At 42.6% G+C, this 27941-nt stretch overlaps 2 protein-coding genes across 6 annotated transcripts in view; both read left to right on the plus strand.

Moving 5' to 3' along the window:
- ptprz1a (protein tyrosine phosphatase receptor type Z1a) overlaps positions 1-27941 on the plus strand; it is a 109367-nt gene that overhangs the window by 66965 nt on the left and 14461 nt on the right. For 2 of the 5 annotated variants that reach the window (XR_014601040.1, XM_084060503.1), the window contains exons 5-14: positions 670-765; positions 5538-5604; positions 5811-5968; positions 9647-9797; positions 13694-13884; positions 14864-15002; positions 18616-18644; positions 18753-19446; positions 20590-21162; positions 24604-24742. Coding sequence is in view for 4 of the 5 variants with exons in the window: in XM_084060503.1 (XP_083916629.1) it covers positions 670-765; positions 5538-5604; positions 5811-5968; positions 9647-9797; positions 13694-13884; positions 14864-15002; positions 18616-18644; positions 18753-19446; positions 20590-21162; positions 24604-24742 (2237 nt within the window). In the remaining variant the exon portion in view is untranslated. Of the gene's footprint in view, positions 1-669; positions 766-5537; positions 5605-5810; positions 5969-9646; positions 9798-13693; positions 13885-14863; positions 15003-18606; positions 18645-18752; positions 19447-20589; positions 21163-24603; positions 24743-27941 lie in introns of all 5 variants that reach the window. The other 3 variants (XM_084060505.1, XM_084060504.1, XM_084060506.1) reach the window with 3 other exon arrangements.
- LOC311047900 (uncharacterized protein) lies at positions 19452-20585 on the plus strand (the record flags this gene model as incomplete). Its single annotated transcript, XM_084060849.1, has 1 exon — positions 19452-20585. A coding segment is annotated over one exon (1134 nt), but the record flags the coding sequence as incomplete, so codon positions are not given.

Below are 27941 nucleotides of genomic sequence, written 5' to 3' on the forward strand. Positions count from 1 at the left end.
ATATGGCGTCACGATCATTTTAACCTTTTATACTTTGACTATTCGAAAAATAGCAGATATAGCCACAAGCTTGTAGATCTGCTATTTTTTTTTAATCGTGAAAACCAGTGCAAATCTTTGAATATATATATTTTTTAAAGCGAACATTTGTAACTCAAATCTTTGCTTCTGGGGGGTCACTGGAACAACATATTTTGAGATGGGGGTCCGGAGACAAATACATATAATTTTGGGGGTCCTTGACATGAAAAAGTTTGAGCACCACTGCCCTACGATACATAACCGTGCTTAGGTGCAATTCAGGTCGGTGAGACATCAAAATGTCACGATCGAGATAAGATTTCTGAAGAACAAGGTATGTCCTTGTTTTCATAAGTAGCTGTGACTGCAACAAGGATGGATTTGGATCTACCGTTGCACCTATCAGCTCCATTCTAGATCTAGTGCAGCACAACAACTGGCTGAATGTGATTTCAAAATAAAAAGCTTAAGGTGATGATGATATCGCCCATTCCTCGCTTCAAAACACTACGTCCTCTGTGCACCTTAATCCCAGACCCTCACTCTTTTACGGGACGATCCTGGGAAGAGACTATAGGACATGGTGGTGATTCCTATCAGGGTGATTATAAGACTCTCCACTAACTCTAATCTTTCCTCCTCTTACAGATGCAGATCTATTGTTATGAAGCAGATCAGTTTAACTCCTTAGATGACGCCATCAAGGAAGGAGGCAGGATCACAGCGCTGGCCGTGTTGTTTGAGGTACGCGCGCGCGTGTGTGCGTGTGTGCGCGTGTGCGTGTGCGTGTGCGTGTGCGTGTGCGCGTGTGTGCGTGTGTGTGTGTGTGTGTGTGTGTGTGTGTGCGTGCGTGTGCGTGTGTGTGTGCGCCTGCGTGCGTGTGTGTGTGCGCCTGCGTGCGTGCGTGTGTCTGTCTGTGCATGTGCGTGCAAGTATACACTGTAGAAATAGCAGCAATACAAAGTTGCTGGTACATTATTTTTTGATAATGATTCATTTAAAGTTAGCCATACATATCCTCACAAGTATGATAATAACAACACACACGTGTTGTTATACGTTGTGTGTGTGTGTGTGTGTGTGTGTGTGTGTGTGTGTGTGTGTGTGTGTGTGTAGGCGAGAATGAGCGAGTGAGAGTTTTATTCAAATCATGGGTCAGGGTCAAGAGCTGTAGCTGTTGATACCATTTAGAAAGTTATTCGTCTCTAAGTATATTATATCCCATAAAGACCTGCTTTTTGGTGACCTTTGTGCAGTTAGTGGGGTTGCCTCTGGCTAATGCTGGCATGTTGAAACCCACAGAGGTGCTGTGTGGGGTGCAGAGAATCTAAAGCCGTGGGAGTGTCCTGTAGAAAACTTTACCATACCAATATTTCTGGTTTTATTGCTTACAATTGCATTTCTGGAGTCATTACAGGGAGTGTAATGATGGGAAACCAAGCAGACAGTATACCATACGAATGTAAATATCTGTGTGCTTTAGCAGGATTGGGTGGAGAGGGTGTCACAGATGAGTGTGTCATACAGGTATGCACAGTGGTGTAAAGTACATTTACTCAAGTACTGTACTTAAGTACAATTTTGAGGTATTTTTACTTTACTGGAGTTTTTCCTTTTACTCCACTACAATTATTTGAAAACTTGAGTTACTAGTTACTTTGCAGATATAAGTTATTATATTTTAAAACATACATTAACCACTTCAGCCCTGTTTTACATATAGGCTATTAGAAAATAGCTGATCTAAAAGCTCACAAAGCGTTGCATCGCGACGCATTGTGAGCTTGTAGATCTGCTTGTAGATGTAGATCTGCTATTTTCAAATATTTTTGTACTTTTATTTTTGGTACTTTAAGTACATTTTGATACCAATACTTTTCTACTTTTACTCAAGTACATTTTGAATTCCGGACTTTTACTTGTAACAGAGTATTTCTGCATTGCAGTATTGATACTTTTACCTAAGTAAGAAATGAGAGTACTTTTCCCACCACTGTTACAGGGAGTGTAATGATGGGAAACCAAGCAGACGGTATACCATACAAATGTAAATATGCATGACGCTTTAGCAGGATTGGGTGGAGAGGGTGTCACAGATGAGTGTGTCATACAGGTATGCAGGTGTATTTAAGGAGACAGACAGACATGTGAGTGTAGTAAACATGTGCACACATGCTCACCACGTTGCACACACATGTATGTATATGCACATCATGGCAAGCTTTAGCATGGCCAGTCTGTGACCTTTTATCTGTGAAAGGTTAGGAATTAAAATGGAATGCTGTGTCTTGATACCACGAACCACATACATCTGCTGTAAGTCTTATTGACAAGTTATAGCATGGTATAATATAATTAGATAATATTATTATCTAATGAGGCGATACAAACTCTTTGATCATTGGTCTATTTTTTCATATCAACGAATCGACGTGAAATAATTGTAATAGATTTAGAAATGACTAATTCAATTGTTCTGATTAACTACACAGTTGCATTGTGATGCATTGTGAGCTTGTGGGTCTTCGCTATTGTTAAATCATTTTGAAAGAAAAATGGCGTCGACTGTTCGCCGCTTCACCTCCCAATGTCCCCCCCCTGTATGAATGAATACACCATTGTAAAACGCTTTGAGCACTATAAAAATGCAATTATTTGAAATCTATTCTTTTTTATCGATTAAATCTATTAGTTTGATTAAACTACTTAAGTATACAACCCCATCTGAAAACTTTTTAAAAAATTGACTCACATCATTTGCAGACCTTGAAAATACACTTCCCTTTCATGCCTGTGTTTGCAGAGTCTTCAGTCCACTACCCTGTCTTAAAAACCATAAGGGCCAGGAATGGATGGTGGAACTGATTCCAACCAGCATGAGGCTCAGCAGCACAGATTCAAGTTAGAGATTAGAGTTATACACATGATACTGGTATAGGCTGAGCCTGCGGGCTCAGTGATGTTGGAATAATGTATGTTACTGTATGTCAGTCTCATGGTCAGTCTAAAGTCTAGACTTGCACAGATGTGAGAGAGAGATGAGTCTTCAAAAAGGCTGTCCTTTGTGTGTTGTTGTGTTCATAGGTTCATAGGTTCAGGATTAGTTGTGCCCCCCCCACTTATTACACTGGCCCGGGGCGCAGTCCGAATAAAGAGAAAAGAAAGAGACAAGAGAAAAAACATATGACAAGATAAAGTAGACTAGACTAGGACAACAAGAACTCAGTCACAACAGGAGGGAGTAGAAGCTAAACACAACCCACAACCCACAACCCACAAAAAAACACAAAAACAACAAGTGAACCTAGGAGTCGTCTGCAGTGAAAAGGTGGATCTTAAAGGGATAGTTCACCCCCAAAATGACTTTATTCTATTGATTACTCACCCCATGGAGACTTGAATTAATGGATATTGTTTTGTTTTTGTCGCATTCCTAAGCCAATAATTTGATGACCGGCAGCGGTTCCGGTAGGAGACACAAAGAGTCTCCTTTGTGTCTCCTACTGGAACCGCTGCCTACCGGTCCGCTGGTCATCAAATTATTGGGACAAAATGCGACAAAAACAAAAAAATGTCCATGAATTCAAGTCTCCATGGGTTTTCTTTTTTTGGGTGAACTATCCCTTTAAGCATGTCCCTATTGGGTGGGGGCAGCTTTGATCGTCAAAGGGAGTTTGTTCCATAACTTTGGTTTCAACACAGCACAGGCACGGTCACCCGTCCTTTGCGTGTGTGTGTGTGTGTGTGTGTGTGTGTGTGCGTGCGTGTGCGTGTGCGTGTGCGTGTGTGTGTGTGTGTGTGCTTAACCTATTTTTTTTTAAGGAGAGTGGACAATCGACTCACATTGCTATGTATTAAAAATGACCTTCACTCACTGGTCATATTTGATCACTTAAAAATGGTTGAAGAAACATTTAAAAAATGAGGTGATGGTCAACTTAATGTAGTCCGTACAATAAATGAGAAAAGTAGAGCATGCACCTCCTCCTCCACTCTGGTAATCAGATGCAGGACAAACAGAAGATCAGCATCACTTTGTTAGACGTCCTCCCACTGTGTTTACTTTACTGCAAGGTTCTTCTGTGGGAGCAAGTCTAACAGTGTGCACAGACCGCAGGCTATATTATTATTTATTCTGACCATAACACCATAAACACTTAAGCACTGTGTCTCTGCTGTAGGGCAGAAACCAACTATGTCCAAAATATTAACTTTTCAGGAAAAAAAACAACAACATGTTTTAAAACGACACAACAGTGGTGGAAAACATACTCAAATGTTTTACTTAAGTAAAAGTATCAATACTGCAATATTGAGATACTCTTGTTACAAGTAAAAGTCCGGAATTCAAAATGTACTCGAGTAAAATTATTGGCATCAAAATGTACTTATAGTACCAAAAGCAAAAGTACTCATTATGCAGAATGTCCCATTTCAAGTTTTCAAATGTATACAAATATTTTGAAAATAGCAGATCTACAAGCTCACAATGCGTTGCATCGCGACGCATTGTGAGCTTGTAGATCTGCTATTTTCAAATGGACAAAATATATATAGGGTTGTTATATAAGTGGCTAATGTATGTTTTGTAATAATAATCACAATCTACAAAGTAACTAGTAACTAAAGTTTTCAAATAATTGTAGTGGAGTAAAAGTACAATATTGCCTCTGAGATGTAGTGGAGTAGAAGTAAAAGTATTGGAAATTGGTAAAAAAAAATATATATACCTCAAAATTGTACTTAAGTACAGTACTTGAGTAAATGTACTTAGTTACTTTCCACCACTGCAACACAACTGCCTCATCAAAGTTGGTATGGTGACTTTATGCTGCCAGAAATAAAACATAATTTGCTCAGCTAATGCCAGCGATCTTTTAGTGTTTTCACTAACCTTTGAAAAATCATAGAATATTTATCTCCAGTATGATCGATCCCTGATCGCTTTAAAATACGTATCTACAAGTCTCGTAGAATCGGGGTGGGGGGGAGGGTGCCGCCGTGATCATCCATTCCATGGTTGTGGGCAGTTGAATGTAGGCTATTTTCGCCAAAAAGCAACAGAAACAGAACATTTTTCTAAATCGAATAACAGTGAACGGGCTTTTTTTTGCGATCATGTGATTTGCTGCTGCTAAAAGGCCTTGAGGGAAAACAGGTGCGTTTTGAGTCTGCTTTTAGAAATATCCAAGGAGGGTGCAGACCTAACCGGTAGACGTGGGCTGTTCCACAATTTTGGAGCAGCGAACGAAAAGGCACGGTCACCTGAACGCCCTATAATGCCCCTTAACTAACAAGACTCCCGCTCTATGGGGAGAGAAATAACTGGTTGATCAAATGAAAGCAAATTTTGCACACTGTATGTTCATGAGACATTCAATAGTGAGCATAAGGTCACAAGTTTGGTTTGCAAATAAATGAATGGGAGTTTCAGATGTAAAGAGAGAGGCCACCAACTAAGGCCCTTTTTGAGAAGAATCTCATCATGTAACTTGTTACCTTTACTCTCCTCACAGACAAGCTTTGAAGACAATGAGAACTACGTGCCTCTTATTGATGCCATCAATACTGTCAGCAGATACGGTACGTCAGCCTGACCCCTTATTCAAACCGTACTTCAACATTTATTGTGGGAAAAGATTCAATTGATTGTGAATGTTCACAATTCTATCATGATTTTTTTCCCCTCTCTCTTCTATTTCCTGTATTTGTATCTGATATTTCTTTCTCCTTTCTTCGGTTTGCCTTTTCACAACGTTTTGCCACAATCTGTACTGTTTCTTCTCCAGGTAAGAGTTCAGAGGTCACACCGTTCACACTGCAGGGTCTGCTGCCAAACTCCACCCAGAAATACTTTGTGTACAACGGCTCGCTGACCACCCCGCCCTGCACCGAGGCTGTGGAGTGGATCGTCTTCAAGGAGCCCGTGGCCATCTCTGACACACAGGTGTGTGCGTGTGCGTGTGCGTTTGTGTGTGTGCGTGTATGTGTGTGCGTGTGTCTCCCCCACACACTCTCACCCCCCATCCAGTTATTACTCTGGCCCGGGGCGCGGCCCACAGAAAGAGATAAGAAAGAGACAAGAGGAAAACATAGGACAAGACAAAGAAGACTAGACTAGGATAACAAGAACTCACACTGTCAGTCAGTCACAACAGGAGGGAGTAGAAACTAAACCCACGCACACACACAACCCACAAAACAAAAAGTGAACCTGGTTAGTTCCACAATATAGGGTGGCGCAAAGCTGTTATTGGCTTTGAACACAAACAAGAGAATCTTAAACGTCACTACTACAGGACTGGTGAGATGCTCTCTTAGCTTGGTGCCTAGCTGTCACAAGCCTGGCAGCAGCATTGTGGATCAGCTGCAGACGTTTGAAGGGTCCCATCAGTGTGTCCAGCATAGATGACGTTGCAGAGGTCCAGCCGAGAGAAGATTATCATGACAGGTCACCTCGACAGGTCACTGGAAGAGAGGAAGGGCTTGATCTTTGCGATGGTGCGCAACTGATAGAAGCAGGACTGTACCACTGATGTCTGAGTTGAGTTTGCATGTCGCTGGTGATCCGGCAGACTATGTTGGTGGACTCACAGAGGACAAGCTGAAAACTGAATTTCCCTATGGGATGCAAGATAAATACTGCATCATTTACCAATTCTCTACACAAATTAGCCCTCATAGTAAATGTTAGGATTAGTCTAATCAGTGTGATTGACAGGATACTATAATTAAGACAGGGACTGAAGTATGGACAGAGTTCCTCTGTGAAGGTGCAGCCAGTGAAAGAGTAGAGATTAACTCTGGTCTCCACATCATAAAAGGAGACCAGACCCTCCTCATAATCCACAAACACTTCAACGTTCTGGACCTCCTCTCTTACAGGGAGGAGGACAGCTTGGTCAGCAGCAGCACAGTATTCATTTCTATTCAATCATATAGACCAGTAACCGTCACTTTCCTCTTGACAATTAATCAGCAACTAAAATGTCACGAGTGTGACCGTCCTAAATACACATGGCAATGTCATCGTCTGTGTGCACAGAGTACCACCTCATTCAGCACCAAGTGACAATGAACAGCGACAATGTTGACCAAACAGATACGAAAGCTGCCAGATGTGTGCAACATACAAATTAATAGATAATGCTCATACTGGTGCACACAATTAAAGCACGACTCTGCTAGTGGTTGAATTAAAGTCTGACCCACAAGAGCGGCGAGTGTTGGTGCTGAACCTTCTCAGGACAATCAACCAGTGCTCTTGCAGGTCATCAGCTGCATTATCCATCAACCAGTACCAATCTGGTCCCGGGGATTGAACCGGAAACCTTTCTGACTCCAAAAAAGGCTGCTCTTACCTCCTGATACACTGCCGCCCCAGTGTGTTGAATGAATGTATTTCCAAATGTTTAATGTGTGTGTGCGTGTGTGCGTGCATGCGCCGTGCGTGCATGTGTGTAAATAGGAGGCCCTCCTCCTTTCCTCTCCATTCATTTCCTGCCTGATGACAGCTGTCCTCTAAAGAGAGAATGTCCTGGGTGGGATCCTAACATACGGTTGATCTATTGTACACAAGGCAAAGGAGGGCCTGTTGCATAAGATCGCTTTAACAAGCCTGCGCATGACTGCGGCTTTATAGTGAGCTTCGGTCGCTTAGCCATACCAAAGTCTTTTTGTCAACGAGTCTCTTTTGCTTTGCGCTTTTTTCTTTGTGCACGTGCGCCTGTGCGTGACCGTGTGTTTTAATGTTTTATTTAATGACTGCCTGAATATACCTGTCAATCACGAGGTTGCCCTTGGGGCGACGTGTAATGACACGTTTGGGATGTTTGCCTGTTGACAACCTGTTGTCTGTGTGTGTGGGGACTGACGCCTCGCCTCGCCCACCCATTCTATTTCAGAGAGGTTCCTGTCTGCCTTTTGGTGTGATAATGTCCCCGTCCCACAGTCACAAGGCACGTGAAGGCGCCATTATTTAACCCCATTCAATCCGGCAACGCATATTGTGTAATTTTAGATTTCTTTGGCTATTCAAAAATAGCAGATATACAAGCTCACCGAGTGCTGCGCTATGAGCTTGTAGATCTGCTATTTTTTTTAAATCGTGAACATTTCTTTCAAATCTTTGAATTTATATTTTTAAAAGCGAACATTTGTATCTCAAATCTTTGCTTCTGGTTGGGTCCCTGCAACAAAATATTTTACAAATGTTCGCTTAAAAAAATATATAATCAAAGATTTGTACAAATTTTCATGATTTAAAAAAAAAATAGCAGATCTACAAGCTCATAGTGTGGCACTTGGTGCCGCATTTGGTGCGCTATGAGCTTGTATATCTGCTATTTTTGAATAGCCAAAGAAATCTAAATTGACACAGATGCGTTCCCGGTCTTAATGGGTTAAGTTGTTTTTCATAGACGATTATTAAATTCTTCTGAAACAGCTGATCAAATGCTTAGTTATTTAATCAAGTAGTTTTGTATTGTTATCCAATGAATATGAAATATTTTAAACGCTTACACTCTTTATACTTTGTCGACTATACTTAATTCTGTTTTTTCGCTGAATGTTTGCCTATTATGGCATGCCCAGAAAAAAAGGAGAGGCTAGGTCGGGCTCAATGAGTTTTTTATTATTATCCCAAGAATTTGAAATATTTTAAAGTTGATATCATGCAATAAAATCATCAATTTGCGTTTAACAGTTCGATAAATACAGTAATTAAACTATAACGAGTACTAACTTGTGAAAGCCCATTCCACTCATTTGCATCATGCTTCCTGAGCTGAGCAGATTACTATGTTATTTTCAAACAAACACGTCCTGACTGGTTTACATTCCAGTCGTGCAATTTGGCTGCCAAAGCATAATTGTTTAAAGTCACGGCTCGTGACAATGACCCTCAGTATAGGGCTTGAAAATAGAATGTTTTTTTTGTTTGTTTGTTTTTAGCAGAACCAATATTTCAACATTTCTTTTCTTGAATTCTACCCAACAACATAACATTTGTAGATGTACATTAGTGTGGATTAATAGAATTATCAAAAGAATAATACACAGATCAATTTATTAGGAACGTCATTGTTTCAGGTCATCTGTGTTCATTAAACTTAATCCTTATATATTTTGTTGACCGGGGTCCCCCAAGGGGTCTATACTTAGTCCCCTCCTTTTTTCCGCCCTCTACACCGAATTTCTATGCTGAAAATAGACGATCCACAAGCTTGCAGATAGGCTATTTTCACTGAACGTTCGCCCACAGAATAGGGACGCTGGGGTTCATGTGGTTAACGCTAATTGTGAGTCTTGCCAGATTTTGTGAGAGAAATAAGCAACCGAAACTATGAAAACAAGCCCAAAAGAAGTGAGAGAAGAGACAAGAGAACTCCATCGGCTATTTGAAATAGCAGATCTACCAGCTCACAACAGGAAAATGTTTGAGAACCACTGGTTTAAACTAAATTAGGAAGCAAGCTCAAATAACCAACCACACTTTAGAAACAAGCCCAAAAAAACACAACACGTAACTACGGATATTTACAAGCAATTTGACAGAAAAACAAGCCCAAAGTTGCTTATAATGACAACACTGATTGTGAGGTGTTTGTGATGCTCCTTCTAGCTGGAGATGTTCTGCGAGGTGATGACCATGCAACAGGCCGGCTACGTGATGCTGATGGACTATCTGCAGAACAACTTCAGGGAGCAGCAGGACCAGTTCATGGGCCAGATCTTCTCCTCCTACACCGGCATTGAGGAGGTCCTCACGCCAGGTACGTAGCAGTAGCAGTGATAGAACTACAACATCACAAACCACACTGGTCCAAATTCCACTAAACAAGGCTAAGTGCTAAGACCATCAGCGCACATTCAACTGATCAATTATTACATCATATCATTGGTTTAACGGCGCGAGGGCTCTAATCTTTCCAATGATTTTCTGTCTGTTACCATATTGGACGTGTGCTCTTGTTCAATGGTTCCCAAACTGGGGGCCGGGACCCGAATGATTTACTTAATATGCAACAGATGCTTAACTTAATATGCAGCATCGTTTTCTCACTCAACAGTAAACAAACAAACATACAGTATAAGTGTATACAGGGTATCTGCACATTTCTAAAGTGACTTTTTAATATCGCTAAAATGAAGATGAAACAAATACAAAATAAGACCATTACTACGTCAAAAGTAACCAACATCCTTTTTGTTCCCATGTGGATCTCAAGATCCACATGGGAACAGTGTGTGAGAACAGCCTGTGAGGTCAGTCATCTTTGACCTATGACTCCAAATATGGGCGTGTGTGCGTGCATGCGTGTGTGATATTCCAGTACCTCCACCCCAAGCAGCTCATACTGTAGCCCTAATCTTATGTGACATTATAAACACAGAGGCTTGTGTCTGACATCCGGCTGTGAGATAACCTTTGTTTGAACTTGCATTGCGCCCCTTGTTGATGTGACACTGTTCTTGATCTTGACACATCTTTGCATTTTAACAAACTAGTGTAGTGATGTGTGAAGTGCTGTTTTCATCCGAACCATAGGCATTTTTCATCTCATAAGTACCTAGAAATCATCAGCTGGACACCTCTCAGCTGGACTGTAATTCCATGTGTTTCGGTTTGACTCAGTCCACGTCCTCTCTCGACTACAGATGGTTCAAGTTGCAGCTGCTAGATTTTTAACTGGAACAAAGAAAAGGCAGCCGTCAACCCTGTGCTGGCTCACTTGCATTGGTTTCTAGTGAAATACAGAACAAAAGGGGAAACAACACATCTCTGATCTGCTAATTCCACCTTCTGCCCCCAGGTCACTTAGGTCATCGACTGACTTACTTACTGGTACTTACTTACTTACTTACTTACTGGTACTTACTTACTTACTGGTACTTACTAACTTACTGGTATTTACTTACTGGTACTTACTTACTTGACTTGATTTGACACCAGGCCACAGTCCAGACTGTCTAAATGGATCCCAGAGAAGTGGATCACAGATGATGGGAGGACGAGAATAGACCTTGACTGACCTAAATAGATATTACAATGTGAGAGAGATCAGGTTGACTTGTCGAGCAATTGATTTTGTCACTGTACACTGGTCCATGTTCAATTAGTGATGGCATGTTATTGAGCTGTGTGTGTGTGTGTGTGTGTGTGTGTGTGTGTGTGTGTGTGTGTGTGTGTGTGTGTGTGTGCGTGTGCGTGTGCATGTGCGTGTGTGTGTGCACGTTTTCCTTTCATGTCACCAGAGACATTAAATTGGGCGCTTGTCCTAAAAGCACAATTTCCGCTCATTTAGACTTGGTTGTGGTTTTGTTACCCTGCAACATAAATGAAGTTGGTTTTGTTTGGTTACACTGGTTTTGTTTGCCTTGGGTTGGCAGGTTTGTATAATTGTGTTGTTGTCCTTTGAGTTTGCGCAGATTCCCACCCTTGTTGGTGTGATTTGACAGTTCATTTTGGTGTAGTTTATCAGCAGCAGAATAATGGGGGGATTTAAAACTCTCCCACTTACACTCTCAAGCACACACACAAATTGATAGCTTAAATACCATTGGTAATAAAAGAAGCCACTCCATCCTTGTCCACTTGATGTAATACTTTCAATACTTTAGACGCTTTTCAACGTTAAACCCACAGGTCTCTAAATCAATGACTGATCTAAGTAGAGAAAACAGAGACCATAGCTACATCAGTCACTGTCTACTCTTTGTTACAGAATGTTAAAAGTAACTTAACGGCTCCTGTTGTTTGCTGTTATAAAAGCTATCTCGGATAGGCTTTGTGCACAGCAGCCATATTGGAAAGAAATTACCAATCGTTACCTATGATTCTAAGGAAGGCTCTGTTCCATTTAGTGTAGCACAGTGGTCTGCAAACATTTGAATTTCAAGGACCGTTCCATTTGTAGACTCTCAGAGTTACACACCCGTAAGGGGCCATTTGGACCTCAATTTGAGACCCACTGGTCTAGTAGAGTGTTTCCATTGAGCTAACATGCGTATAATATCAGCACCCTGACTCTGTTTGACCATTTACCATTTACCATTTACAGTGGTACAGTTATACAATATTGCTAAAAGGATAACACAAAATGCCTTAATTAGTAATTGGTAAGACCTGTGAAGGAAGTAAGGAAGAGGCCTAATTTAATTCCAATATGGCTGCTGTGCGTTGAGCCGCTTCAGTCCAGCTGTCGTTGTGATGTCTGATGTGTTTTATATGTTTGAGAGGTGAAGTGAGTGCTCTGGTCATGCATTGTACTGTTCTCCTCTGCCCCCTTGTGGCGGAAGCTAGTCAGCACTATTTCTGTCATTTAAATCGGAGCTAAATGAACACTCAGGACTTTAGAGTGTATTAAACCTGACATGAAAAATATCGGTTGTAGGAGTTTTGTGATCAGCGGGAGATAAATATTAAATAAATAAATAATAAATAAATAATATGTTTTTTTATGTATTTATTAAACAGAAACTCAAAATTGTCATTGGTTAGATGTCACAGTGTCTAGCTGCATGGGTGATTTTCTCAGCCAAAGTAAAAGATTTATTTACCATAATTTGACTATTTTGATCACATTTTACAGTCTGTGTTTGCACATTCACACCATGCCCATAGGACCTTTAAGTGAAGAAAATCTCTCCCCAATGGTATTGATTTTTTATCGAACCCTGTTTACCCACTTCTACAAAGAGGATAAGACAAGTCAGTGAGGGTTTAACACAGATAATAGCCACACAGTAGGCCATACACGTGTCAATCCCTGTCTATTGTCTAGGATTCTCTAAGCTGTCCAAATCCCTGACTCACAGTGTGTCTATCTACGATCTGCATGCATTATGACAGCGGCACTAATCCCAGGGTTTTGAACTCCATCCTGACCCCTAGGACTGCCCCGCTCATGACATTTTATAGTTGACGATTAACTGTCACGCAAATAATTACGATTATTGGTTTAATCGTGTTTTGTTGTGGTATTGCACATTGGAATGTGTAAATGCAAATCATATTTGCTTAGACCAGTGGCTCTCAAACTTTTTTTTATTGCAAGGACCCCCACTTAGTAGACCCTCTTTTGATACGCTTGTTTCCATTATGGTCCTGTGTATTCAATTCATCAAGACATATAAAGACATACAATACTATACAAGACATCATAAATACTAAGAGCAGTAAAAGTATATTTACAGAAAAAAAGTGGGGGGTAAATTAAGCTAGAAGACTTGTCTAGGTCCAGTTGCAAATTGCAACCGCCAAATTTTATGGCGGTTCTGAAGGAGGGTAGGGAGTCACACTGTTTGATGGCTGGTGGTAGGGCATTCCACATTTTGGTGGCATAATAGTAGAGTGAATTCATCCCCATGTTTGTGCCAAATCTGGGGGGAATGAGATCAGTGGAGCTCCCTCTGGTGTTACGTGGTACATGTACTGTAACACCATGTACTCAAGGGCACGTGGTCCCTTGAGTATCTTGAAAACCAGGCCCATTGCAAGTTGCTGTACTCTGTCCTGTACCCTGAGCCATCCCACCCTATAGCATAATGAGCAGCGGTTAGGTGAGTCCTATAGGTGTGAGGTCTAGTAGTAAACCTGACCAGTTTGTTTTGAGAGGTCTGTAGTTTTGATTTGAACCCACCTCTCCGTTTTTTCTTTCTCTTTCAGTCTGCAGTTCAGAACCAGAAAACGTCCAGGCCTTCCCCCACAACCGGACCAGCCTGCTGGTGGTGTGGGAGCGTCCCCGGGCCGTGTATGACTCCGTCATAGAGAAGTACTCTGTCACCTTCCAGGTGGCCTTCCAAGGCGCCGTGGAGCCTCCCACCTTCCAGTACCTGACCGACGGGGACCAGGATGTGGTAAGAAGGGAGGCAGCAGGGTGACGAGTGACGGCCCTGTCTCATAAAATTAAAGCTTGCAAAGGTTTGAACCCAGGCCACAACTATCACTGTCTGACTGTGTGTCCTTCCAACCCGTCACGTCACGTGTCCTAGTCCTCAGCAGCCTGCTCACTGTTTGTACGGTATACGCCACTCTGGAGACTGGAGAGGATCGTCAAATAATTCCTAAAACAAATTTAGGAATTAGCTGATGAGATTCTTCAGAATTCAACCCAATCGCCAAAACTGATCAGGGTCATACTATAGGGTTGGGCCCTAGAGCTCATATACCGGTAGGTGGACCGGCTTCGAATGCTATCAATGCACTGAATGGGACATTATCATGTTTTATCAGACCATTGCATGGACACACAACACGATTTACAATTCTGTGCCTATCGGTACCTAACTCGATGAATGGTCTGATAAATCGCCGGTAGGTCAGTATGTCGCCTACTTCGCCCATTCAATGGTCTGATTCAACGTGATAATGTCCCATTCAATGCATTGATAGCATCCGAATCAGGTGGTTTAGAGAGCTCAACTGGCTCCCAGTAGAACCCAGGGTTACCATGGCCAGGCTGACCATGGTCCATAAGATCTTATACCTGTATGGTGAGATCCCCATATTTTAAAGAATATTTTTACTCAGGTAATGGAAGTCCTCACATTTTTCACCAGAGCCTGAAATGTGAGCCTTCCTAATTTTAAAAATAAAGAGGAGCCCCCACCGGGAGGACATAGAGCCTTCGTCCTACTCTTCCCGCCAAACACTCCCTGCTGACAGGTGCCGCCCCAGCCCGTAGGATTACGTGCAATGACGATTATCAACCTCCCCGCCCGGCTTCCCACCCCCGAACACAGGCCAATTGTGTTCGTGTAGACGCTCAACAAAGCCGGATGATGTTATTAATGTTATATAATGTTATATTAATGTTATTCCCTTCCTCATCACCAGGGCGCGATCCTCCAAGACATGTCGGCCAACACCAGCTACATGATCCAAGTGGTGGCTGTGTGCGCCAACGGTCTGTACGGACGTATAAGCGATCAAGTGGCGGTCGACATGCCCCTCCACGACCCTGGTAAGAGCGTCCGTGATGGCGGCCCTCCTTCCCGTCTCTACGGAGACCCAGCTTAGATGATGCATACTCCTCCTCCTCACAGGTTTCTCTTACTGAACTGCGTTCTTCGTATATATATAAGGCTGACCCCTTGGTGAAACAGTTCCCCATGCGTAGGTCTAGTGGTAGGACATAAAAGAAAAAGCAGTAGAGTCACACGACACGCTTATAACACCAGTTAACAAAAGCTTCTGAAATATTTACGATACAGTATTATATACTATACTATAGCATGAGCAGCAGTGTTGCCAGGTGTACGATTATTCTCGTATTTGTACCATCAATTTACCCTCTGTATGATGTATGATGCCAAAAATGCCCAAATGTACGATAATTTCGCCATATCACAAAAAGGTGTGTGGATTTACTAAATTCCCTGGTTGCTAATTCGGTATCTGGTTTGGCTTTTCAAAATAAGTCAGTAAATCAGTCAATCTGACCCTAGATCTGTACTTGGAGGCATTAAAAACACCGGTCGTGTCTTTCTAGTCCAGTTTTAGGCTTTTATTTGTGTAAGGTCTGGGAAGTTGTCTGCTTCCATGCATGTGAAGCGTTTTTATCTCGTAGGAGTCTCAAACAAGGTTGTTTCTTACAATAAATACGCATATTTTTGTGAAATGACTTATTTACACCTATGATATATATTTGTGGCTGTGTACTATAGTTTTCTTTTAAATACGATAATTTTAAGGCTCCGGTACGATTTCCCACCTGGCAACACTGATGAGCAGAGTCACTGGCTGAAATCAGATGGTATGCTGCTACCCCTAAGGAAAAAAAGCTAAATCTGAAAACATGTCTTAAATTAAATAGTTAACATAAGATTCTAATGAATGTGGTTAATATTTTACGACATCATTTCCTTTTTTTAAATATATATATACAAATGTCTTCCAACCTCCAGCACTTTATTGAATCCTTTGAATGTTACAATGTGTTGAATTCAAACTCTGTGCCGTGTGTCCTCTTTGACCTTTTGACCTCCCGACCTTGCCCTTCTCCTCCCTCTTTTTCTCTGGGATGTCCTGTGAGCATGTTGTCACACACACGGTGCTCTCCTTTTTTTCCAACGGTTTCTCACGGTTCTATGTGTTTCTCTGTTACTTCTATTCAAATGTGCTTCCCTCTATAGTTCTAAAGATGATGAAAAGAACATGTTTGGTTGTGGGGGTCATTGGGGACATTTCCTGTGTCCCACCATGTCACACAAAGAAAGACAAAAGCCTCTTTTTAAATGGCGTCCCTCCCTTCCACCTGTCACACAAAGTAAGAGAATGTTTGCATGCATGTGTGTGCAGCATCTTGTGAAACATGGGATTGGGAGAATGGCTTAAATGATGGCACCTTTGTATTTTCATGAACTGAAAAAGTTGATAATAAAGTAACAAGCCTTGCTTTAAAAAACAAACAAATGCTCTGCATCATATTTCAGTGTCAGCTTGCATGGATGAGAGCGGTGTTTGTTGTGCACACGTTGGGTAGTTTTTTTTGCATGACGTATGTATGACCTTAGTATGTTCCGTTATAGCAGACGTGTTGTGGATACTCTAGCGACAACATTAACCCCTTTAAGACCGGGAATGCATCGGTGTCATTTCAAGATTTCTTTGGCTATTCAAAAATATCAGATATACAAGCTACATGAGCTTGTAGATCTGCTTTTTTTTATGTGAAAATATGTGCAAATCTTTTAATATATATTATGTTTTAAGCGAACATTTTTAACTCATGTTACAACTTCTGGGGGTCCTTGGAACAAAACTATTTTTAGATGGGGGTCCACGGCCAAATAGATATCATTTTGGGTGGTCCTTGACATGAACAAGTTTGAGAACCACTGATAGCAACATAAGTTTTAAAAGGATTTAGAAGACATTTGTAGAATCCTCAGAAGCAAAGATTTGAGTTCAAAGTGTTAGCTTTAAAAATATATATATTCAAAGATTTGCACAAAATTTCCACGAATTAAAAAAAATAAATGGCAGATCTACAAGCTCATAGTGCAGCACTCGGTGCCGCACAATGAGCTTGTAGATCTGCTATTTTTGAATAGCCAAAGAAATCTAAAATGACAGAGATGCGTTCCCGGCTTGAATGGGTTAAGAGTCACTTGTCATCATTCATTGTGGGCCATTCATTCATGCATTCCTTCATTCACTCACTCACTCATTCATTAAACTCACCACCTCATGCTTCATGAACCAGTGTGATCTGGTGTCCATGATGTGTGACTTAGCCTCAACCAGGTAAGAGCCACGCTACCATTTGTCCCCAAAATGCCTGAGTGTGTTGTGTGCAGTGTTGATTTCGGCGACTAAAACTATGACGAAAAATGTTCGCCAACTATTTGTCACTGACGAAAACTTAATGAAAACTAAATAAAAACTAAGCTATGATGTCTAAAACTAAGACTAAATATGTTGACAATTTCGTCATCAAATAAAAACTAGACTAAAATGTTAGTGAGGGACTAGTGGAGAAGAGATCCAGTAGAACTAAAATATTTTTATGTTTGGTTGCGCTCAGCTGTCGTGCTCTGAAAATAGCATATCTGCGACGCGTTGTGAGCTTGTAGATCGCCTATTTTCAGCATGCAATCAAGTGTAAAATGTGCCATTATACGACGCCATCAAGGCACCGCCAAAATACATTTTAGTCGACTAAATCAAGTGTAGATTTAGTCGACTATAATCTTATGATATTTAGTCGACTAAAAAAACTAGACAAAAACTAAAACATTTCAGATGACTAAAATATGAATAAAACTAAATGGAATTTTATACAAACGAAATAAAAATGTGTTGTCAAAATCAACACTGGTTGTGTGTGTGTGTGTGTGTGTGTGTGTGTGTGTGTGTGTGTGTGTGTGTGTGTGCGTGTGCGCGCGCGCGCGTGTGTGTGTGTGTTATGGCTCTGCGTCTCCGCTTGAGTTTGGGGTTGGTTGCATGAGCTGCATGAGACCTAATGGCATTAACACGTTGCATGCATTCGTGTATGTTATCATCACTCAAAATCCAGTAAATAAACCGAAAAATCTTGCTTTTGATGGTGTGTGGGAAATCTTTCCTAATTATTTTTCACTTTCTCAACCTGTCATTTCACCCCCTTCATATGAACAAAAGCAACATCATTCATAATATGGGTTTCTATCACGTTTGTCTCGTCACATGAATGGACTAGAGATGTGCACAGATAATCTGACTGTGATCTTCACAGATTGTCAAATGTCCAGAAACATTGTACTTTAATTTATTATCCAGAAACACAGAATCGTGTATACTTAATTTAAACAATATCTTGGTGTTTGTCTCAACCTCTCCATTTTGTTTTTACCTCCATCCTTCAAATTGTGTTTTCCAAGTCCAAATGTCTTAATTTTCTGTTGGAATGGTTCTTTCTGTAACAAGTATATAACTTGCCAAACTGTTGATGTCAGTGAATCGTAACCACTACTGATGGTGTATTATGAGTTTGTCCAATGGGTTTCAAACCTCAATACTTATTCCACAACATTTTAAAGTGTTGCTTAAGCGTTCTATGGTGTGCATCTAATGTTCCAACCTGTGCTTGTTTCCAGAAAATGCAGATCCAGATTCAAATGAATTTAACTCGGAAGTAAGTTACTTACTAAGCATGATACTGTGCATTGTTTCCAGAAGTAATGAAGTTAGTTTGGTGTTGATTTTTTTGTTGCAGTTAATTATAATTTACTTTGCCCCGCAGGATGACTATGGAACAGATCCATCATGGAATGAACCGGCCCAAACTGAGGATTATGATGACCAAGAGTGGACTTCACGCCCCCCAACGACCACAACTACCGGCCCACCAAGTCTGGCAACATGGCCTGGCGTCAGATCCAGAACAGCAGGCTCACCAGTTAGAGCTCAGCCTCACACAACCTCTGAAGACAGCGTGAAACATCACACTACCGCCAGAGCACCAGCAGGGGTCAGCGTCTCCCCAGGAAGCAGAGTTAGGGAGCGCAGCAAGGGCTCAACCACCAGCACCACTTCAAGCAGCAGCGCTCCATTGCACAGCACCACGACCACTGAGGGTTTATTTAGTGGCAATGATCCTGCCGACAGCACCACCTCAAGGACCAAGGATGTCCTCACCATTCACACCACATCAGTGATCACTCCCCTACTACACACCTCTACCACGCTCCCTCATGCTGGTGGTGACGTCGGCGGTACAACTTCGTCCATTCATACTAAGGCCAAGGGAGGATTGACGCGTCCCGTTACTGAAACCGACAACAAGAGACGTGAGTCCACCGACGCAAAGCCTCTTCCTGAAAGAGGCACGGTGGAAACGATCCTCAGTCCTCCTAGCATGCCGGTGTTCTCGTCCACGACCACCTCTGCCCCGTTCGGCGGCATCCACTCGCAGACCACTCAGCCGGTGTTGAACGGTGAGAGCTCCTCTGTCCTCCCCTCCTCGTCCTCGTCCTCTGCCTCCCCCGTGTGTGACACTCCGGACCCTGACCCTGCCCACCTCCCCCCCAGTGCCGCCCCCAGTCCCTCCTCCTCCGCCTGCCTGCATGCCCGCCCCTCCTCCTCCTCCTCCTCGTCCACGCTGTTGTCCGCGATCTCCTCTGCGGGAGATCCAGCGCATGCCGCCGCCGCTACCCCGCTGCTGCCGGCGTCTGGCGACCGCCCCCCACCGCTCCTCCTGGCTGTCTCTCCCACCCCTACGTCCGCCCCCGCCTCTGGCACGTCGCCCACCTTGTCTCACTCCCACCCCCCCCACTCCTCCTCCTCACACCCTGTGCCCTCCGTGTCTGAGTGGGAGACGACCCTGGTCTCTCACGGTGGTGCTGGGTATAACGATGATAATAATGATGGTGATTTGTTGTCTGGGTCCTCGTCCGGGTCCGGGGCGGCTTCGGGCGACTTCCCTTCCGCGCTGTTTAGCGACACCCCCCGCCTACGAGCCGCACCGGACGCCGCCGCGTCCTCCGCCGTACCACCCGCCGAGTCCCCCTGGGACCCGTCGGAGCTCTCTAGATCGCCGTCCGCGGTCTCCCTGTCTGTCGGCTCGAGTCTTCAGCCGTCAGTCCTGCTCTCTAGCGACTTCACCTCTCTCTCTGGGTCGTCCACCCCGGGTCTGACCGACGCCGACGTCTCAGGTGGGTTTGAGGAGTCGAGTTACGCCACGGGAAGCGCGATAGACTCCTTTGTCTCTGAAGTCAGTGGTGATGGGTTTCCGCTAGTCAGCAGCGTGGACACCTTGTGCGCCTGTTCTCTCGAACCCTCCTCGACGTCCTCCTCCTCCTCGACCTGGTTGCATGCCTCTCACGTTCCCCTGATGCCCTCGTCAGCTCGGGGAACTTCTAGCTTAGAACCTTCGCCTAGCGTGGGCCTTCCTTCAGGCTCCGGTAGTAGTGGTGTAGATGACCTTCCTGTTGTTTCTCCACCTGTGGTTGGTGGCTCTGATGGCCTCTCTATACTAGATCGATCTCTGCTGTCCTATACCGCTTTTTCTCCATCCTCCTCATCTTCACATCCCCACTTTCCCCCGGCCCCCCATAGTGACCTGCCCGTTTCTGTTGCAGCAGCCACCGTATCCGGCCTGGCGGCGGACCGCTGGCTCTCGTCGTCAGACCGGAGCCTTATCCTCCAAACTTTGACCCCTTCCTCACCCACAGCCTCTCCCTTCACACCCACCCCAGAAGAACAGGTGACAGGTGATCATAGCAGCAGTAGCAGCGCCTCAGGTTCGGCCCAGTTTGTAGAGTCTCAGGAGGGTGTAGATCAGGAGTGGGACAGGGTTCAAAGCTCGGCCTCGGGGGAAAGCGCTCTCCCCGATTCGACGGGGGAAGCGCGTCCGACCGCTCCCCCCTCCTCTGAGGTCGCCACAACCCCGGATGAGTCCGACACCGAGCGCTCCTCGGCTTTCTATTTCGAGAGCGAGAGCGGCAGTGCCTTCGCCACGGAGGAAACAGGAGGTCCGCCATCGATAACGACAACGGCCGAGTCCGCCGTGACCTCCACAGCGCCCTGGTCACTGGCCGGCGAGGAGGAGAGCGGATCAGGGCAGGGCGAGAGCCCGTACGACAATGAGACGTCGTCCGACTTCAGTATACCCGAGCGTGCGGAGAGAGAGTCTGAGGAGGAGCTGGTTGAAGGTAAAGAAAACGACCGTAACATGATGATGTTGCCACGTTGGTGGGGGAAAAACTGCATCACAACTCCAGGAATGCCATTGAACCACAATATCAGAGGTCCAAAAGACGACTAATCCACCATCTGTCTGTGAAAACAACTACATTCCATCCGTGTCTGTGTGGGCTTCTGTGTGTGTCTGAGGGGCTTGCTTGAGAGAAGAAGAAAATGATGCATGCGTCCAGAAACCATGTCATTAAATCATCCATAAAGTCAGCACTTCATTCTTTAGATGAATAGGCGAAGTAATAGTTCATAGATTCATTTACTTTAATCATCACTTAATCCATTAAGACCGGGAACGCATCTGTGTCATTTTAAGATTTCTGTGCCGCGCTATGAGCTTGTATATCTGCTATTTTTGAAAAATCGTGTGCAAATCTTTGAATGTATGTATATTTTTAAAGCGAACATTTGGAACTCAAATCTTTGCTACTGGGGGATTCTACAAATGTCCTCTAAATTATAACAGTTTTCTGAAAAACCGTTACTAATATCAGTGGTTCTCAAACTTGTCAAGGACCGCCAAGGACCTTCCAGGGACCGGCAGTAAAACATGTTTGCTTAAAAAAAATTGTATATTCAAAGATTTGCAAAAATGTTCAATATTTTTGAATAGCCAAAGTATAAAATAATGGTTTAAGTGCTTACACAGATCCAGGTTTTAATGGGTTAAAGGGGCATGAAACCCAAAGGCTGATTTTGTGTAGTTTGTTTTCCAGTTCAGGTTATAAACTGCAGCAGATTAAAAGCATGGCAGGCTGCTTAAGACCATGATGTAAGCAACACAGCTGCAGCTAAATCAATTGAATAAGGGTATGTCACACATCTGCGTCAAAAGTGTTCAACGCAAGCCAATATATACGTAGGCTTCAGATGAGTCAATTTCCCATGTTCTCTTGTGGGTTGTCACAGCAGTGCCAGCTTTCTGGTTTGCAGTTTGTTTGACTTACGTTGGAGGGGTTGGTTCACTGAAAGAAAACAAGCAAAAACTGAGGGTCAACCACGGCACTTCCTTCCTATTGGTTGACGCCTGGTCAAAGTTCTTGGACTTGGACCGTTTTTCCCCCCCGTCTACACCAAATCTCTTGTAGATCTATAGCCGATATACAAGCTCACAACGCGTTGCAACGTGATGCATTGTGAGCTTGTAGATCGGCTATTTTTTGGCTAATGTTCCCCCAGAATATGGATGCTGGGGTTCAAGTGGTTAATAAACCAGAAAATACATTTTCAGGCGGGTTGCCAATTGTATCCAATCAGGAGAGAGTAAGCCTACCCATTTGTCAGCTTAAATTGTTCCAGTTCCAGCTCATTTTTCATTCTCAGCACTTGGTTCAATGTTATTGAACAAACTGTCTATAGCAATATAGTCTATAGTCTGCCATGTTTTTTAATTGCTGTAGTTTTTAACCTAAACTGGAAAACAAACTACAAAAGCAGCCTAGTTTCATCCCCCTTAACTTATCATGTCTTTGCTCCTCTGATTTGCAAGTAGTTCACCCCAAAAAAAACTACTTATTTTCTATCAATTACACACACCCCATGAAGCCTTGAATTCATGGAGATTTGTTTGGCTGAGGAATGCAAAAAAAAAAAAGAAATCTCAATGAAGTCGAGGCTTCATGGGGTGTGTAATTGATAGAAAATAAAAAATGTTTTGGGTGAACTACTCCTTTGAGACGCTTTGTCTATTGTACTGAAGCACTATGTGTCAAACACATTGTGGCTTCCCAACCATGCAGCATACTGAAAGTTGACTTATTTTGCTTACTCATAGGCTACCCAACTTTGTAATTATTTTTTTTTTTACTGATAGCTAATGATTTCATGAGATACATTATGAATGTATCACACAAAAAAACATGTTCCAAGCCAGGATTTTAAACTAAGATGTATACAGTACAAGGCAACATGCCTATTTCTTATAGTTTGGCCATCGTCACTCCCCTGAATGCTAGCATAGCCCTTGTGATCTTCCCCATGCAGTGACACCTTAGACCCCCAGAGGGCAGTATATCTTTCCTCCAGCTTGAACTCTGTGACATATTCCCTGATGTGTCTATGGATGACTTAGAACCTCTCATGGTGTACTGTATGCAATGTCTGCTGTAGTCCTCTGAAACATTCTGTATACTTCATAGTGTTCTCGCTCAGGGAATGGACAATAACTAGCATTGGGAGTGGAAAGCAAACTAGCATCTAAAGTGCCATTATGGCGTCTGCCCTTCATTCTCATTTGAGTCTACTTGAATTACCTTTAAACGGCTTTCATTTTTGCACCAAGTAACCTTCCACATTTTTGGAGAGTTCACGTCCTTCTCCCACTGTTTATCTGCCATTATCATTGCCTGTACGTGTCGAGATGCAGTCACAGATGGTTTTGGATGAAATGGCTAAAATGATGGATTGAGCATACAGTAGAAAGAGCACAAACAAGGTATACAAGTACTAGTCAACGGGCACGACCCAGCCTTTCAGAATCAAGCTCTTGATTGTGCACAGAAAAGGCAAAGTTTCGACAAACAAGCTTCCTCAGTCAAGGCTAATCCATACTTACTGTAGTGCACTGGAGTGGCGTTTGCTTTTTCTCTCGTTGGTTTGCGAACAACAATCAATGTGACGATTCAGAGCAGTTCATCGAGGTTGTGTTCAGTTCATAATGAAAGCATGCTTCTTTGCTTTACCTTTTGCTCTTTGCTGCTCGTGCTCCGTGCTGACTTGTGCATAGTTTCCAGCTCTTTGAGTTTCTCTGTGCAATTGCCCTTGAGTCCTTTTGGCAGTTTGTCTGTTGTTTGTGTCAAAGTAGGAAGGTGAATTTGAAGGTGCGTTCTGTGTCTCCGGTCTATATTAACCCATTAAGACCGGGAACGAATCTGTCATTTTAGATTTCTTTGGCTATTAAAAAATAGCAGATCTACAAGCTCGTAGCGCAGCACCGAGTGCCGCGCTACGAGCTTGTAGATCTTCTATTTTTTTTTATACATTTCGTGAAAATGTGTGCAAATCTTTGAATATATATATATTTTTTATTTTTTTAAGCGAATTCTTTTTACTCAAATGCTGCTTCTGGGGGGTCTCTGGAACATCATATTTTGAGATGGGGGTCCACGGTCAAATACATATCATTTTGGGGGCCCTTGACAGGAAAAAGTTTTATTAATTAGAAGATATTTGTAGAATCCCCAGAAGCAAAGATTTGAGTTGCAAATGTTCTCTTTAAAAATATATATATATATTCAAAGATTTGCACACATTTCATGATTTTTTAATAGCCAAAGAAATCAAAAAATGACACGGATGTGTTCCCGGTCTTAATGGATTAATGTGAGGTATCTTTTGGCACGATAATAATCCACACATCATGATGAACTTCTAAACTTTGCCTTTCTTCCCATATCCAGAGGCCAGTAACAGCAGCCATGAGTCCAGGGTGGGCATGGTTTGGGAGAGAGAGAAGAAGGCCGTGGTGCCCCTGGCGGTGGTCTCTACCCTCACGTTCCTGGGCCTGGTCGTGTTGGTTGGCATCCTCATCTACTGGAGGTAAGGCTGAGGACTGTGATGGTGAACAGGTTCACAGAACATTGGTTTTAACATCCAACAGAGTGTGGGAATGTTGAGCGTTGTGAGCTTGTAGATCGGCTATTTTCAGCACACAACCAAGTGTAAAATCAGTCATTACGACGCCATCAAGGCACCGCCAAAATACATTTTAGTCGAATAAATCAACTGTAGATTTTGTTGACTATAATCTTATGATATTTTAGTCGACTAAAACTAGACAAAAACTAAAACATTTCAGATGACTAAAATATGACTAAAACTAAATGGAATTTTATTCAAAAGACTATGACTAAAGCTAAATCAAACTTTGCTGTCAAAATCAACATTGCTTAGCACCTATAATTTTTGATATGCACTTAATTAATGTACGTGCACAACAAGGCGACCTAGAGGTGTGCCTAGTTAAAGGGCAACTTCGCCGATTTTCACTGCTTGAGTAAAAGACAGACAGACAGACAGACAGACAGACAGACAGACAGACTCATTACAATAGTTTCACATTGCTTTTACCACATGAACAGTTCCCCAATGTGTATTTCAGTATGTTTTATTACATGGTAAGGTACCATGGTAGATTATTGATTCAGATCTCAGAGTCTTATCAGAGGTTCAGTGATGGGCAGGTGAACAGTAGTTTTCTTTCTGTAGAAGTAGGACACAGGTTTTATTGTCTCCTTCTTTCTGTGTACACTGCTTTTGTGCATGCGGGCATGCGTATGTGCATTTACACACATTTTGACAAAACTATTATTCGCTTGCTGATGTATTGTGCCTGCCTGTGTCTGTTGTCGGAGTTTCTTTTGGAGATGGTTCTTTCAGGAACTGCTTTTTGTGCCGTTAGTCTGTAATGCACATATTTGACCTTTCCATTTCACATACTTGACCTTGGGGATGTTTTGTTACTGACTTCCAAAAGGACACATTGGTTTTCTGACAGACAAAAGTCTCTGAATAGTGAAAAGTTTGGTCTATTGAGAGAAAAAAAAGCACAAGTTGCCTTTTTATTTATTTTGTATAAAGAATATTTTCCCTATGATTGAAAAGGTAATCAAATTGCACATTCTGTGAAATAATCAACTTCACAAATGCAATCAAGGACATATTCTGTCACATGGAATAGAAACACTTTTTTATTTTTTTTGGTACACACATTTATCATCCACCGGGTGGAGACACGACACACTTGTTCTTGTTTTCAGTGAACGGCTGTTATCGTATTTATTTTGAAGATTGAACTGCTGCTAAGATTGTGATAATCTTTGACGCGGAAGGATTACGTCTTAGTGAACAATATAACTTTTGGGGTTGGGGGGGCCAGTGTGACAGGCCAGGCTTTGAATGAATTAACCCCTGTGCTGCTGAGAGGGGGTGTTGGGGTTTTGGGAGATTGAAAAGAGACATCCGCTTGATGCACCCGCTTATGAGGGAATCATGTCAGTGTCTTTAAGTGTCTTGTAAGATGAACGGCAGGAGGCCGAGTGTCTCTGCTAATCCTGTGGATGCCGAGCCCTTTTACTTCCCTCCACTGTGTCACGGTGCTCATTTGGCCACCACCTCACAGCTGTGCATTTGGGGGTCAGCTATAGGGCGTGAGGGGGGAGGGGTGTTGTTTGCGCGATCTAGTTGGAATCAAGGGGCAAGGCTTGGATATTTACGATGAGGCCAACACGGAAGCTTATGAATGGCCAGAGTGGCGCTGTTTTACCCTGCGCCGACCTGAAGTGTCAGAAAGAATTTATTTTAGCGCAAGTGAATGGGTTTTTGACAAACTTTAGACTAGATTTTCTTACCGTAATAAAAATGGTCATAAATTCTATATGCTTCCAGTCGCTAGTTTAAAGTCTCCTTTCAATCATCATGATATGCGTTTTGCTAAATTATGGTCCCATTTATTCTAAAATTGACGATAAAGTAGGCTATGCTCCAGGAGGGGCGGGATGATTTGATTGACAACCTACACAACCAATAGCATTCATTCCCCGCCCCCGCTCTTGATTGACAAGCTACCCAACCAATAGCATTTTTGGGGGTGTTTTCCGGTTCGCTGGTCACGTGTCTGGTCTCAACCAATAGCGTTTGAGTTCCGGCGTGGCCAACTGTATATATTAACGATGGAGGAATGCATGTTCCTGAACTATCGGCTTCATTTTCGTTCTGTAGAAAGCAGGGGAGTGGCTTTGTCCATTCTTTTTTACAGTCTATGGTTGGAATCTATGAACAAGATGTACAGTAATTGTATATCTGAAGTTAAAGTTAAATCATTTAAAATGAAGATAATTTAAGACATGAATCATCTCAAATGTAGTGATATAGAACACTGTATTATATTATATATTATATTATTATATATATTATATTGTCACTGTTGGTCAGAAACCTCTTATCTCAATATTCTAACTTTTTGGGTTTCTTCGTAAATTAACGGCCTACTTGATTGGCGTCACACAAAAGTATCAAAAGTAGCCGATCTACAAGCTCGAAACGCGTCGCTTCGCGCCGCGTTTCGCGCCGCGTTTCGAGCTTGTAGATCTGCTACTTTTGCTACTTTTAAATTTGAATCCTGAAAAGTAACAGTTTTGGACATATGAGGTGTCCACCCGACAGAGACGATATACAGTAGTAGTTATGTGTTTTATATAAACACATGACAATGGGTTGTTGTTTTTGTTATACAGAGAGAAATGTTCAGTTCTGATAATAAGCTTTTTGTTGACCAATTATCCACTTAAGCTCTGTATATTGTCATATTACGAATAGCGTAAATAGTTGATATAAAAGAGTGCGTGTATGTTCTGTGCTTGTAGATCTGCTAGTTCTGCTATTTTTGTATATAGTGAGTGAGTGTGTGAGTGAGTCCGGAGCTAATCTCTCAAACAAAAGATTATCCAGGTTATTTCTGGAGTGATGTAATAAACATTTGTCATACATATTTGTCATATTCCATTCTGACTGCCTACAAGTGGCTTCCAAAGTTTAGTGGGGGAAAAAAATTGCAAACAGCATGAACCGATCGCCCTCCAAATTTGAATCCCACATTGAGGGGCCTCTAAACAAAGACCCAAAGGAGGATGTCACAAAGGTTGTCTCTGTTGGTTGCAGAAACTAATTTGGTGATTTTGTCACCAAATGAGTTACACATGAATCGTGATCTCGGGAGTCTTGTGACAATGTGTATCAG

Source organism: Gymnoscopelus microlampas, assembly GCF_963454915.1.
Source record: "Gymnoscopelus microlampas genome assembly, chromosome: 6".
Classification (NCBI taxonomy): domain Eukaryota; kingdom Metazoa; phylum Chordata; class Actinopteri; order Myctophiformes; family Myctophidae; genus Gymnoscopelus; species Gymnoscopelus microlampas.